This window comes from Heterodontus francisci, chromosome 3, assembly GCF_036365525.1.
Source record: "Heterodontus francisci isolate sHetFra1 chromosome 3, sHetFra1.hap1, whole genome shotgun sequence".
NCBI classification, from domain to species: domain Eukaryota; kingdom Metazoa; phylum Chordata; class Chondrichthyes; order Heterodontiformes; family Heterodontidae; genus Heterodontus; species Heterodontus francisci.
The window spans coordinates 171280178-171295797 of NC_090373.1; the positions used below are offsets into that span (position 1 = coordinate 171280178).

At 46.0% G+C, this 15620-nt stretch overlaps 1 protein-coding gene across 2 annotated transcripts in view; it reads right to left on the reverse strand.

Annotated features, from left to right (window-relative positions):
* The window catches only part of mertka (c-mer proto-oncogene tyrosine kinase a), a 188379-nt gene that overhangs the window by 84279 nt on the left and 88480 nt on the right, over positions 1-15620 (reverse strand). For both annotated transcript variants that reach the window (XM_068027609.1, XM_068027606.1), the window contains exons 5-6: positions 11517-11603; positions 6361-6476 (exon numbers count right to left, since the gene is read on the reverse strand). In XM_068027609.1, coding sequence (XP_067883710.1) covers positions 6361-6476; positions 11517-11603 — 203 coding nt within the window. The remainder of the gene's footprint in view (positions 1-6360; positions 6477-11516; positions 11604-15620) is intronic.

Sequence of the window (15620 nt, forward strand, 5' to 3'; positions counted from 1 at the left end):
AAAGGTTTACCAGACTGATTCCTGGGATGGCGGGACTGACGTATGAGGAGAGATTGAGTCAGTTAGGATTATATTCGCTGGAGTTCAGAAGAGTGCGGGGGGATCTCATAGAAACCTATAAAATTCTAACAGGACTTGACAGGGTAGATGCAGGAAGGATGTTCCCGATGGTGGGGGAGTCCAGAACCAGGGATCATAGTCTAAGGATACGGGGTAAACCTTTCAGGACTGAGATGAGGAGAAATTTCTTCACCCAGAGAGTGGTGAGCCTGTGGAATTCACTACCACAGAAAGCAGTTGAGGCCAAAACATTGAATGTTTTCAAGAAGGAGTTAGATATAGCTCTTGGGGCAAAAGGGATCAAAGGATATGGGGGGAAAGCAGGAACAGGTTACTGAGTTGGATGATCAGCCATGATCATAATGAATGGCGGGGCAGGCTCGAAGGGCCGAATGGCCTTCTCCTGCTCCTATTTTCTGTTTCTATATGGTATGGGGATGTGACTGCTGTGGAATACAAGGAAATGGTCAGAGAGATAGTTTTGACTAAAATTGAGAACGTAGAAGTTGAGACCACAGGAAATAACAAGGTCAAAATAATGTTTGTTTATAGGAATGGAAGAGTTTATGTAGAGGGAGAGGTTTAGGGAGAACAGGAGTGCAGTGAATTTATAGGAGAGATGGCAAAGGGAGCTGAGACAGAGATTGGCATCATCAAGGATAAGGAATCACTCATGTAAAGTCGAAAAGAACAAAGAACAAAGAACAGTACAGCACAGGAACAGGCCATTCGGCCCTCCAAGCCTGCGCCGATCTTGATGCCTGTCTAAACTAAAACCTTTTGCACTTCCAGGGACCATATCCCTCTATTCCCATCCTATTCATGTATTTTTCAAGGTGCCTCTTAAACGTCGCTATCGTACCTGCTTCCACCATCTCCCCCGGCAGCAACTTCCAGGCACTCACCACCCTCTGTGTAAAGAACTTGCCTCACACATCCCCTCTAAACTTTGCCCCTCGCACCTTAAACCTATGTCCCCTAGTAACTGACTCTTCCACCCTGGGAAAAAGCTTCTGACTATCCACTCTGTCCATGCCGCTCATAACTTTGTAAACCTCTATCATGTCGCCCCTCCACCTCCGTCGTTCCAGTGAAAACAATCCGGGTTTTTCCAACCTCTCCTCATAGCTAATGCCCTCCAGACCAGGCAACATCCTGGTAAACCTCTTCTGTACCTTCTCCAAAGCCTCCACATCCTTCTGGTAGTGTGGCGACCAGAATTGCACGCAATATTCTAAGTGTGGCCTAACTAAAGTTCTGTACAGCTGCAGCATGACTTGCCAATTTTTATACTCTATGCCCCGACCAATGAAGGCAAGCATGCCATATGCCTTCTTGACTACCTTATCCACCTGCGTTGCTACTTTCAGTGACCTGTGGACCTGTACGCCCAGATCTCTCTGCCTGTCAATACTCCTCAGTGCTCTGCCATTTACTGTATACTTCCCACCTGTATTAGATCTTCCAAAATGCATTACCTCACATTTGTCCAGATTAAACTCCATCTGCCATTTCTCCGCCCAAGTCTCCAACCGATCTATATCCTGCTGTATCCTCTGACAATCATCATCACTGTCCGCAACTCCACCAACCTTTGTGTCGTCTGCAAACTTACTAATCAGACCAGCTACATTTTCCTCCAAGTCATTTATATATACTGCAAACAGCAAAGGTCCCAGGATTTATAATCATCTTGAAAAGAATAAGTACATTAGAGATAGTCAGCACGGTTTTGTGACGGGTAGGTCGTGCCTCACAAACCTTATTGAGTTTTTCGAGAAGGTGACCAAACAGGTGGATGAGGGTAAAGCAGTGGATGTGGTGTATATGGATTTCAGTAAGGCGTTTGATAAGGTTCCCCACGGTAGGCTATTGCAGAAAATACGGAAGTATGGGGTTGAAGGTGATTTAGAGCTTTGGATCAGAAATTGGCTAGCTGAAAGAAGACAGAGGGTGGTGGTTGATGGCAAATGTTCATCCTGGAGTTTAGTTACTAGTGGTGTACCGCAAGGATCTGTTTTGGGGCCACTGCTGTTTGTCATTTTTATAAATGACCTGGAAGAGGGTGTAGAAGGGTGGGTTAGTAAATTTGCAGATGACACTAAGGTCAGTGGAGTTGTGGATAGTGCCAAAGGATGTTGTAGGGTACAGAGAGACATAGATAGGCTGCAGAGCTGGGCTGAGAGATGGCAAATGGAGTTTAATGCGGAAAAGTGTGAGGTGATTCACTTTGGAAGGAGTAACAGGAATGCAGAGTACTGGGCTAATGGGAAGATTCTTGGTAGTGTAGATGAACAGAGAGATCTTGGTGTCCAGGTGCATAAATCCCTGAAGGTTGCTAACCAGGTTAATAGGGCTGTTAAGAAGGCATATGGTGTGTTAGCTTTTATTAGTAGGGGGGTCGAGTTTCAGAGCCACGAGGTCATGCTGCAGCTGTACAAAACTCTGGTGAGACCGCACCTGGAGTATTGCGTGCAGTTCTGGTCACCGCATTATAGGAAGGATGTGGAAGCTATGGAAAGGGTGCAGAGGAGATTTACTAGGATGTTGCCTGGTATGGAGGGAAGGTCTTACGAGGAAAGGCTGAGGGACTTGAGGTTGTTTTCGTTGGAGAGAAGGAGGAGGAGAGGTGACTTAATAGAGACATATAAGATAATCAGAGGGTTAGATAGGGTGGATAGTGAGCGTCTTTTTCCTCGGATGGTGATGGCAAACACGAGGGGACATAGCTTCAAGTTGAGGGGTGATAGATATAGGACAGATGTGAGAGGTAGTTTCTTTACTCAGAGAGTAGTAAGGGCGTGGAACGCCCTGCCTGCAGCAGTAGTAGATTCGCCAACTTTAAGGGCATTTAAGTGGACATTGGATAGACATATGGATGAAAATGGAATAGTGTAGGTCAGATGGTTTCACAGGTCGGCGCAACATCGAGGGCCGAAGGGCCTGTACTGCGCTGTAATGTTCTAATTCTAATTCATTGATCCTTGCGGAACACCACTAGTCACAGCCCTCCATTCAGAAAAGCACCCTTCCACTGCTACTCTCTGTCTTCTATGACCGAGCCAGTTCTGTATCCATCTTGCCAGCTCACCTCTGATCCAGTGTGACTTCACCTTTTGTACCAGTCTCCCAAGAGGGACCTTGTCAAAGGCTTTACTGAAGTCCATATAGACACCATCCACTGCCCTTCCCTCATCAATCATTTTCGTCACTTCCTCAAAAAACTCAATCAAGTTAGTGAGACACGACCTCCCCTTCACAAAACCATGCTGCCTCTCGCTAATAAGTTCATTTGTTTCCAAATGGGAGTAAATCCTGTCCCGAAGAATCCTCTCTAATAATTTCCCTACCACTGACGTAAGGCTCACCGGCCTATAATTTCCTGGATTATCCTTGCTACCCTTCTTAAACAAAGGAACAACATTGGCTATTCTCCAGTCCTCTGGGACCTCACCTGTAGCCAATGAGGATACAAAGATTTCTGTCAAGGCCCCAGAAATTTCTTTTCTTGCCTCCCTCAGTATTCTAGGGTAGACCCCATCAGGCCCTGGGGACTTATCGACCTTAATGCTTTGCAAGACACCCAACACCTCCTCCTTTTTGGTAACAAAAAGAGGAAGATTAACTCTGGAGAAATGTAGGGTGTGGCTGGGGAGAAATTGGCAGCAACTATTTTGGGTCTGAGGATATGGGATGGAACAAAGTGAGGTGCTCAGGAGAAGATAACAGAGGAGTTAAGGGAGAGACCAAGATGTAGTTTGTTGTTAAGGGCCACATGACCACCATGGCAGCTTGGGCAGGGAAGGAGGTGGAAAGCATAGCTGAGCAGGCAGGCTTCAGTACTCGCCAAAGTTTTACTACATGTGAGCCAAGTTTCAGTCAAAGTGACAATGTTACTGTAATCATCCACAATAAAGTGTTGGATGGCAAGGGCCTTGTTCTCAAGAATGGACATCCTGCAGGGAAATGTGATGAGGGGCAGTGACTGTTGATCCAAAGGCAAAATTCAAGAAGGAAGTTGTGGGTGGATCTCAGACAGAGACCAGTGGTATGGTTAGCTCTCAGCAGGCACACTGGGCAGGAAGGTTGCTCAGAGAGGATGTGACAGCTGGGGTTGCTGCTTTTAAAAGTGGGTGCCTCAGTGGGTCCTGCTTAGTGTACTAAGAAAGGCACTGAGAGTAGCTGTGGCTTATTCAAGGGTGCCTGAATAGTAACAGGGAAGTAGGAAGGCAGAGGGCTGGCAATAGGTTGAGATAGGGATTGGAGGGGCTCAATATCTGAGACTGGAGAAATGGAAGCTGATATGATTGGATTCAGGAAAGGAAGCAGAAGGTAGAACGGGGCCAAGAGAATAAAAAAGGAAGATCGAGGGAGTCAGGTTTTATAGGAAGATCATATAATCATAGAATGATACAGCACAGGAGAAGGCGATTCAAACCATCGTGCCTGTGCCAGTTTTTTGAAAGAGTTGTCCAATTATACTACTCCCCTGTTCCTTCCCCAGAGCCATGGAAATTTTTTTCCTTTCAAGTATTCATCCAATTCCCTTTTGAAAGTTATTATTAAATCTGCTTCCACCACCCTTTCAGGCAGTGTATTCCAGACCACAACAACTTGCTGCATAAAGAAAAATCCTCATGACGCTTCTGGTTTTTAAAATCCTTAAATCAGTGTCCTCTGGTTACCAGCACTTCTGTGACTGCAAATATTTTCTCCTTATTTACTCTATGAAAGCTCTTTCTGATGAACACCTTCTGATGAACATCAAAGGCCTCTTAACCTTCTCCGCCTTAGGGAGAACAATCCCAATTTGCCCGGGAGAAACATGTTTAAAAGTTCAGATCTAAGTACGAGAATCGAAATTCCTGCAATCAAAATCTGTAGATTTCAACACAGAATAACATTTGTACAAATATACGTTCACACTTATTCGCATTATTGTGCATATTCTGGAAGGAATGAGTAACGTAAATTTCACTGATCAGACTGAATATTTGTCAAACACTTAATTCAGCCGTCACAAGACTATTCAGTGGCCAGCACAGTCTGTACTGGTTGCGATGGAGCATTGTGAGCAGTGTTTTGTAATTAATATAAAACTGCCAGCGTAGGCATACTGTCGGGAAGTGGTTAAGTACAGAAAATAATCCACCACAATAACCATGAACACAACAAGCCAGTTCTGCGCTGCCTGACATGAGAACCTGGATTATCTACTGTAATCCTATTTATTGCTACACTACTTCAGTTTTCCTTGACCTGTCTAAATAGGCAGAATTCAGAATTCTTTAGCAAGAGGGTGATCAATGTAGGGAACAAGTTAATAAAATCAGAAGATTTGAGTTTTAGGAAGAAAATACAACAAGTTACTGAAAAAGATTTGTGTTTATTGTATTTAACAAATGAACTGACATGAAAGAAAGGTTGGACGGGTTGGCTAGCTATACCGACTGTCTTCTCCCACCAGAAAACGTTACTAAGGGGCCGGACTTTTCCTTGGAGCTCCTTTTGCTCCATTACCATACCTTTGGTGAAAGTCCAGGTGAAACCCAGTCCACGCAAGAAAAGAGAAGACACAATCAGCCAGGGCCCCCCCCAATTGTCATCGCTATCCAAGGGTGCTTTTACCATTGGGTGGATGTTACACCAGCACAGGATTATAATGACACAATTATAATTCCCGCCACAGTTAAATAACGTACAAGTGCTCACAAGGGAAGAAATGGCCACTTGGGTAGAGGAGGGCAGCCTTGCTTGTGGAACAGCACCACTGCAGAAATCAGCAGCTTCAGGAGAGAGGGAAAGAGAAGACACTGGAAAGACACAACTATCAGGACTATGCTGAGGAAAATGGGAGTTCTCAGAAATTCTCAAAGATAAACCAAACTTGATTTTTCTCTTTTAAAACAAAGAGAGTGTTATTATCTGTTAAAACCATGAAATGTCATCACTATTTAATGAGGCGTACTGCCATTCTAAGTCTTTGCCAGATAAAATACTTCTGGTGCCAAAACCATTATGAGTCAATACACATTTCAGACCATTAGGTTTACAGTCCATAAAAGCAATGACCTATTCACGCTGATTAATATGTTATTGCTTTACATTTACTGAATCATATGTACCACAAATTCACAGCCAGCAAATTGCAGCCCACGGGAACTAAACAGGAAACATGCCAAAGTCTGCCACATCTGTATGTGGCTTATAGAAGAACAGTTGGTCTAAATCAGCATGTTACCATTCTCCGCAATCACTCAATCGCTGCAGAAACTGTACTGTAAGACAAGTGAAATTTACCTGGACTTGGCAAATGCTAAGAGGGGAATATCCATCAAAGCCAGACTCCCATGAAACTGCAACAGTGTGAGCTGTTTGATTCTTAATCTGTAGGTCAATCGGTGCATATGGGGCCTCTAATCAAGACAAAAAGAATTACAACACATTATTACATTTGCTGAGCATGACATATTTAGATGCAAATGCAATTTCTCTTCCAATTATAAACTTACTGGGCTAAAAATTGGATTGCTCCTATTTTCAGGTGTAAGGATCACGATTTGCAATTTAACCTGTGCCTGGTCACAATGAGGCAGGCAGCACACAAACTTCCTGCTGCCTCATCAATTGGACGATTGTAGCATTCGGCCAAACGTGACCTAAACTGCTGGCTGACTGAATGCTGAACGGGGGCCCAGTGGCATGCATGGTTCACCTGGCCTGCACCTCTTAAAGATAGCCTACCCCTCTTTAAGGAGCGCTGCATTCATTATTCTGAAATTGCTGCAGACTGTCTATTGTCCAAATAGCTGTAAGGAGAAGGAGACCAAATGGAGCAATAGCCAAGAGAGAGGGCTGACAGATTCTTGGATGTAGCACTGCAGGTCTTAGTCCAGGCGGCTGATAGGAGGAGAGAGGCCATGTTTCTGCGGGGGTTGGGTGCAGCAGACCTTCAAGGGAAGACCCTCCAAAGGGAATGTGAACATGTTGCAAGGGAGGTAAATTCCTGGAGTCTGGCCCCCAAGGACCTGGCTGCAGTGACGCAAGAAGTTCAATGACCTTACAAGAGTGGTCAAGGTCAGTGAATCCATCTTGGAATGGCATCTGCTACCCACCGCACCACAAACCTCAAGAGCTGCTCAAAGCACCACACCCGCATCACTCACCCATCATCAGTTCTTAGCAGTTAGGACTCAGATCCAACATTTAGATGTTCTACCACACTTTCACACACCCACCAGTGCTGCCAGCCTTGCACCCACCTCTCTTGGCATCCACATACCTCCAATTATTCAGCTATAGTAGGCACATCACCCAAACATATTGCAACACACTGACTGACCTCTTTTCCGCTTCTTGAAGAGCAAGGTGGTCCATAGCTGCAGGGAGGACAGCAGAACGAGGGGGAGACAGGCACACCTACATCAAGAAAGCCCACTGAAGGAGACGGTGCTCAGCATCTTGCAGCCGATTATGACAGAGGCTGTTGCATCTGGCTCGGCTGAGAACATTCAGGATGATATGTTCCTCCTTCTAGCCCTTCTCAAATCCCAACTCGCCCTCATCTTCCTATCTGCCATAAAGTGCAAGCTGTGAATGGTGTGCCGATGGAGTTTTTGCTTTCCACCCTCCCTTTTCCTCATCCCAACCCTCCCCTTCAGATTTTTTGTTTTCAGATACCCGGGAAATGCTACCTGACCAGTCACTGCAGCCTCTTGAGGAAGGGCAAGAGCTGCTACAGATCTCTGAGGAGGAAGCACCATTACTTGATCGGGAGCCGACAGCTCAGATACTAGTACAGAGCATACCTTTCAAGGTAGTACAGAGGCAGAATCTGCACTTGGTTAGTCACCAGACACAAGGGGGCTGCAGCCATGCCAGGGGAAAAAGGGAGTTTGTGTGCCAGTTCCCCGGACAGTGAGGTCACAGACTAGTTCTGCTACAGGCGGCTCTGACGAGGACTTCGAAGGGTTGGCCTATAGGAGAATGCGGAGAAGCATGCATACCAAGATAATGGTATGGAGAGCTTGAAGCCCATCCTTTCCAGCATGGAAGTGGTGGCCAACTCCATGGCTGCACTTGAGGACCCAGCCATGATGCAGCGTCAGATGGACAGTCTCAGCTTCCATTGCATTACAGATAGCAGCCACCCAACAGGCTGGATTTTGCCAGTCCTCTGAGGATGGGCTGGGAGGCAAGAGGTGTGGTGGGGGGGTGCGTGAAATGGTGAGGAAAAGCAGGGGATGGGGTCCAGTGGTGTGGAAGGTGGAGGACAGCCCTCCCACTGACAAAATTTACAGCCAACATCTCAGTACTCCAATGGAAGCTCAGATGAGGTCATGAAGCTCAAACTGCAGCCATCATGACTGTGGATCTCAGTGCTTTAAAAGGCACGCAGGTTTTCACAGCAGTGCTGCAACAGATTACTAGGATTGCAGAGGTTCCTCCCCAGAGTAGTTCCCATGGCTCCGTGGAGCATCAGTCCTCTCTCAAAATGACTGCATTCGTCCTCCCACCACTGCCCTTGCTCTTGCCTCTCTGCGAATCAGCCCAGGCTGTTGCTGCCCATGCTGAGGTGGTGCAGCCCAAAGCTGGAGCCTCAAGCTGCTCAAGATCAACTTGCAAGGCAATCTGCAGTCTCCCCCAGTGAAGTCAGCAGTCTTCCACCAGCCATGCTACAGCCACTGGGGTAGCATAGCATAGGAACACTAGGCCAGGCAAAGGCACCCATAAGATAGGCATTAAGGGAATGCACAAGGGTAAACAATTCAGTTTGTTTTTTATGATTGAATTTGTTTATTGATAATATTGTTATGGAAAGACTTTTTGTTGTGGTTTTTAGTGCAGGATGTTGGCGAAGAGGACGTCGTGAAAGGACTTAACAGATGGATTGAAATGTGGGGAGTTGTGAACCAATGGTGGTGATGGGATGACACCGTAAGAGAACCGGAGTCTCAGTCGGCACTCACGGACAGCCCATCTGGAGTGAAGAGGTCATGAATGCCTCCTCTCAAGGTGGCTTCCTTATTCCTGGTGGCAAAGGTTGTGCCTTCATTATAGTGAGGTTGTGGAGGACGCAGAAGGCCATGAACTTGGAGACATCTCTGGCGAGTTTTGTAGTTCTCCCCTCAAGCAGTCTACTTGTGCGAGAATGGTCTGTTCCATTACATTCCCGAACACAGCTCGGCTCTCGATGTAGGCGCGTTAGTGGGAAGCAGAGGGAAGTCATGAGACATGTATAAACAGGGCATCCCTTTGTCTCCAAGAAACAGCCTCTGGTTTGATATGGTGGCCCGATGATGGCGGGAACAGAAAACTGCATGAGGATGAAGGCATCATAGTTACTGCCAATTTCGTTGACATTCACCAATATGATGAATTGTTGCAATTTTACAGCACCGAAGGAGGCTATTCGGCCCATCAAGTCCATGCCGGTTCTCAAAGGAGCAATCCAGTCAGTCCCACTCCCCTGCTCGATCCCTGGAGCCCTGCAAGTTTATTTCCTTGAAGTGGCCATCCAATGTTCTTTTGAAATCATTGATTGTCTCTGCTTCCACCACCCTCATGCGCGAGTTCCAGGTCATTACCAGTCGCTGCGTAGAAAAGTTCTTCCTCATATTCCCCCCTGCATCCCTTGACCAAAACCTTCAATTTGTGTCCCCCAGCCCTTGAACCATTAGTTAACAGGAACAGCTTTTCCCTGTCTACCTTACCAAAGCCTGTCATAATCTTGTACACTATTAAATCTGCCCTCAATCTCCTTTTCTCCAGGGAGAACAACCCCAGCTTCTCCAATTTAAACTTATAGCTAAAATCCCTCACCCTCGGAACCATTCAGGTAAATCTCCTCTGCACCCTCTCAAGGACCCTCACAACTTTCCTAAAGTGTGGAATATTGGCCGGGTCACCAGGGATAACTCCCCTACTCTTCTTCGAAATACTGACATGGGATCTTTTACACTCACCCAAGCAGACAGTGGGCCTTCGTTTAACATCGCATCCAAAAGACAGCACTTCCAACAGTGCAGAACTCCCTTAGTACTGCACTGGAGTGTGCGTCTTGATTGTTTTGCTCAAGTCATGGAGTGGCACTCAAACCCAGAACCTGTGACTCAGCCAAAAGTGCTACCAACTGAGCTACAGCTGATACAAGAGGTACAATTGGGAGCTAATGTTATAAAAGGGTATTTTATTCAGGTTCTCCACAGAATGAGGCCACAATAAACAGCATGTGTCTAACTAAGCTACTTACTGGGCAGAACATTTATCAACTAAACCACACATTCTTCAAACAGCTTGGAATTGTGGCAACAGTACAGCTGACCACTTTATAGTTAACCTTGCTGGAATGACATGCATGTGTACTTAAGATGAAGATAGATTCAGACTTGGCTCTGATGAAAAGTCATCGACATGAAGTGTTAACTCTGTTTCCCTTTCTGCAGATGCTTCCAGACCTACTGCGTATTACCAATATTTCCCATTTTTATTTCAGACTTGGCTGTGATGCCCCACGTGGTTGAATCGTTGCACCCCCCACCGCCCCCCCCTCCCCCCCCACCGACTCCTGCATGAAGAAGTGACTAAAGTTCAACTTCATCTTTGGAAAGAACCCTACATATATCATCATCGCCATGGTCGATTTTCCTAATGCTGTCCTCACTGGCCATCCTATCCCTGCCCTCTATAAACTTGAACTAATCAAGCTTCTCAGTTGAGTCCTGTCCCGTACATAAATCATCCCTGTCCCCACCAAACTCCATGAAATCTCTCTGTAGTCTCACTCCAACTTATTAGGGAAATCCTCTCTGGCCACTTATCTCAATGCACACTCTCCTATTCCTTTGGCTCCAGATTATTTAGTTCCATGGCTCCAAAAAAGGCTGATCTTTTGACTGTTCAGCCCCTTCCCTCAACATGTCTCTTCCAAAATCACTTTGCCTCGTTACCATCATCCCTCCCTCACTGCCTTCAATGGCTTTCTAAAAAATAATCCCTTTGGTGTCTTTCTTGTCCATCCCTCCAAGTTTCTTGACTTCAGCCTTGGTCTCCAATTCACCCTTTTGAAGTGTTGTAAAGCATTCTCTTACCAGTAATATAAATGCACGTCATTGCTGTTGTCAAGATAGCACAGGGCGACCCATTCCCATGAAATTGGACCCCAGCAAGTCAACAGTGCTTTCAAGAAAGACGGGGATGGGAGAGAATGGCAAGAAAGAATGCAGGAAAAATTACAGCATACACATATTAAAAATAAGCATGGGGGTGAATTTGCTCAGAGCAGATCCCACTCTGCTGGTACAATTTCACCAGAAACCCCATTTGCACACTAAGTGTACTTCCTGTATGGTTACAACGTTGGAATGGGAGCAGCCTCAAGGAAATTCCCAGCTGTGGCATTGAATTCCAATAGTGCTTAGACAAAGGCAGTAATGACAGTTCTCTGTAGTACATACCCTTGATGTTAACCTGGGCTTTCTTTGAAACTGCCACTCCTTTTTGATTGTGAGCTTCACAGCTATATCTTGTCCGTTCATGAATTCCTGAATTACAAAAAAGTTATTAAAAAAAAACACAATAAAATGAATTGGCCCTTTCCAAGCATTGCATCCATTTTAAAAATCTCAGAGTAGTGATGGATGTTAACAGGCCCACTGTTTATGTAGGGAAATTGAAACAGAGAAATTCTGACCAAAGCCAAGGATTAAATTGTGTAATTACCAGCACCAAAATTATCAGATCCCAAGCACTTGCGAAATACCATTTTAAGCTCCCCGCTAACAAAGTTTGCTGTTCTCGTAAATCTTTAAACTGATCAAGCTTGACATTCAAGAAAGATCGCACATCTGTCTAGAGGAAAAAACAAAAATATATTGCCCCAGGCTCCTTTCACCCATTTCCCAATGATCACAAAGTGCTTTTGTGGAATTAATGAGAAAGATCCAACTATAGATTAAGTCCCAAATTTCCAGTTCAAAATAGTATACAATCCAGAGGTAAATTGGAAAGGAAGAATCCCTTTTTCTTTAAAACACACACACACACAATTATCTTAATCAACTTGATCAATGGTAACCGCGTGGTCCTGTGCAGAGAACCAACAGTTGACATCACCTATACAAGCCTTGGTCTGCCGACCTCATGGAAGATGGCGCCCTGGTAGGCAGAGATATGTGATGTAAAACAATTACATACATACAAACATATGAATTAGGGGCAGGAGTAGGTCACTTGATCCCTCAAGTCTGCTCCGTCATTCAATAAGTTCATGGCTGAACTGATTACTTCACATTTCCACCTACCTCCGATAACCTTCCACCTCCTTGTTTATCAAGAATATATCTACCTCTACCTTATAAATATTCAAAGACTCTGCTTCCACTGCCTTTTGAGGAAGAGAATTCCAAAGAAGTCCTCACAGAAAAAATTTCTCCTCATCTCTTAAATGGACGACACCTAGTTCGAGATTCTCCCACAAGGGGAAAACATCCTTTCCACATCCACCCTGTCAAGACTCCTGAGGATCTTATATGTTTCAATCAATTCTGAGACACATAAGCAGTAAATCTTCCCAATGAAGATGAAATGACTAGAAAGTCAATGATAGAAATGGACAGCCTCATTACAACCCTATGGGCTACCTAAGGCCCAGGGAGGTTCCGATTAATAATTTATATTCTAATTTGCTGCTAGTTTTTCAAAATAGATTTCTCTCTGTCAATTGTCATGCAGGCCCCCACCTGCCAAGAATGAGTCACATTGACTTTGTCAAATGAACATTGATTTTGAACTGTTGCTGGAGCAAGAAAATGACTTGTTGAACAGATTAGCCACAGCTGGAAAAAACATTTGCATACTAACAGACGGTGCTTCTGTATACAAAGGACCATTCCCTGACACATTCAACCCACAATATTGATTATCGGACAGTGAATGGGTGGGAAGCACATTCCAGGGCCTGCTGGAGTGATGCAATCCAGAGGCCAGGACTGGTTGGACCAGCTGGTCATATGACTAACTGGCTGTTCGAGCTTTTTGAACTAGCCACAGAGAGTTTGAACTGAGAAAGTGTGTTTGCTCCTGGACTGAGAAGATCGCTCCTGTCTGCTCCCAACTCTTTCTCACAAGCCGCTGAATCCACTGAAGACAGATGAACCCCAAGAGAGAAAAGTCTCCTACAGCAAACAAGCTTTAAGAAGAATAAAAGCAAAATACTGCTTCTGACCTTTCCCTCTCTGACGCTGAACGTTCTGTACTCAGCGAAGGACTCAGTTACGGCCCCACCTCAATGAATTTCGCGCTCGGTATGACGTTGAGCTCTTCTTCCCATGCCTTCGCCTCCGGGCTCACGTCTTTGACCAGGAGTCCTCCCCCCTGACCAGCAGACCCATTCATCCGCCTCCAGCAATCTCCCTCTACCTGGACCCCTCCATCTGGCCTCTTACCCGCTCTCGATCTTTTCATTGAAAACTGTCGGCGAGACAGCGGCAGTCTCAATCTCTCTGCCTCTCTCACTCAGTCTAACCTGTCCCCCTTTGAACTTGCTGCACTCCGTCTCTCAGGTCTAACTCCGACATTGTGATCAAACCTGCAGACAAGGGTGGTGCTGTTGTTGTCTGGCATACCGACCTCTACCTTGCAGAGGCTCAGTGTCAACTCTCAGACACTTCGTCCTACTTCCCCCTGGACCATGACCCCACCACCGAACATCAAGCTACTGTCCACAGGACTGTCACTGACCTCATCTCTGAGCTTCCAACCTCATAGTCCCGCAACCCCGGACAGCCCGCTTCTCCCTCCATCCTAAAATCACAACAGGACTGTCCCGGCAGACCCATTGTTTCGGCCTGTTCCTGCCTCACTGAACTTATTTCTTCCTATCTTGATTCTATCTTGTCTCCCCAATTCAGTCTCTTTCCACCTACATCCGTGACTCTTCTGACACCATGCATCATTTTGACAATTTCCAGTTTCCTGGCCCCAACTGCCTCCTTTTCACTATGGACGTCCAATCGCTCTGCATCTCCATCCCCTACCAAGACAGTTTGAGGGCTCTTCGCTTCTTCCTTGAACAGAGGCCCAACCAGTCCCCATCCACCACCACCCTCCTCCGCCTGGCTGAACATGTTCTCACATTGAACAACTTCTCCTTCAACTCCACTCACTTCCTTCAAGTAAAAGGGGTTGCTATGGGTACCCACGTGGGTCCTAGTCATGCCTGTCTTTTTGTGGGATATGTCAAACATTGTTTGTTCCAGTCCTACTCATGCCCTCTCCCCCAACTCTTATTCCGGTACATTGATGACTGTATCGGTGCCATTTCCTGTTCCCACCCTGAAGTGGAAAATTTTATCAATGCTTCCAATTTCCACCCTTCTCTCACCTTTACATGGTCCATCTCCAACACTTCCCTTCCCTTCCTCGACGTCTCTGTCTCCATCTCTGGGGATAGACTGTCTACTAATATCCAATATAAGCCCACCGACTCCCGCAGCTACCTTGACTACACTTCTTCACACCCTGCCTCCTGAAGGATTCCATTCCCTTCTCCCAGTTTCTCCGTCTCCGACGCATCTGCTCCGATGATGCTACCTTCCAAGACAGCGCTTCTGATATGTCTTCCTTTTTCCTCAACCGAGGTTCCCCCTCCCCTACTCCCCCGCCCCCACACTGTGGTTGACAGGGCCCTCGACAGTGACCGGCCTATTTCCCGCACCTCTACCATCACTCCTTCCCCTCCCTCCCAGCACCGCGACAAGGTTCCTCTTGCCCTCACTTTCCACCCCACCAGCCTCCACAGCCAAAGGATCAATCTCCAGCGTGATGCCACTACCAAACGCATCTTCCCCTCCCCTCCCGTCAGCAACCCGAAGGAATCGTTCCCTCTGCGACACTCCTCCATTATCCCTCGTCCCCTTCCCATGGCACCTTCTCCTGCAATCGCAGGAGGTGGAATACCTGCCCATTTACCTCCTCTCTCCTCACTATCCAAGGCCCCAAACACTCCTTTCAGATGAAGCAGCAATTTACTAGTACTTCTTTGAATTTAGTATACTGTATTCGCTGCTCACAATGTGGTCTCCTCTACATCGGGGAGACCAAACACAGACTGGGTGACCGTTTTGTGGAACACCTCCGCTCAGTCCGAAAGCATGACCCCGAGCTTCCGGTTGCTGGCCATTTCAACACTCCCCCCTGCTCTCATGCCCACATATCTGTCCTGGGCTTGCTGCAGTGTTCCTGTGAACATCAATACAAGCTCAAGGAACAGCATTTCATTTACCGATTAGGCACACTACAGCCTGCTGGACTGAACATTGAGTTCAATAATTTCAAAGCATGACAGGCCCCTCATTTTTATTTAGTTATTTTTTTCTTTTTTATTTGTTTATTGTATTTTAGTTTGTTTCATCATTTATTTTTTTTAACCACTGTTTATTCATGTTTGTGCTTTGGGCCAGGGCTGTTCATTTTTCTGTCAATTAACATCTTCTCTGCACTAACGCTTTGTCTTTCAGCACACCATTAACATACCATTTGCCTTTGCTCCATAACCTTCT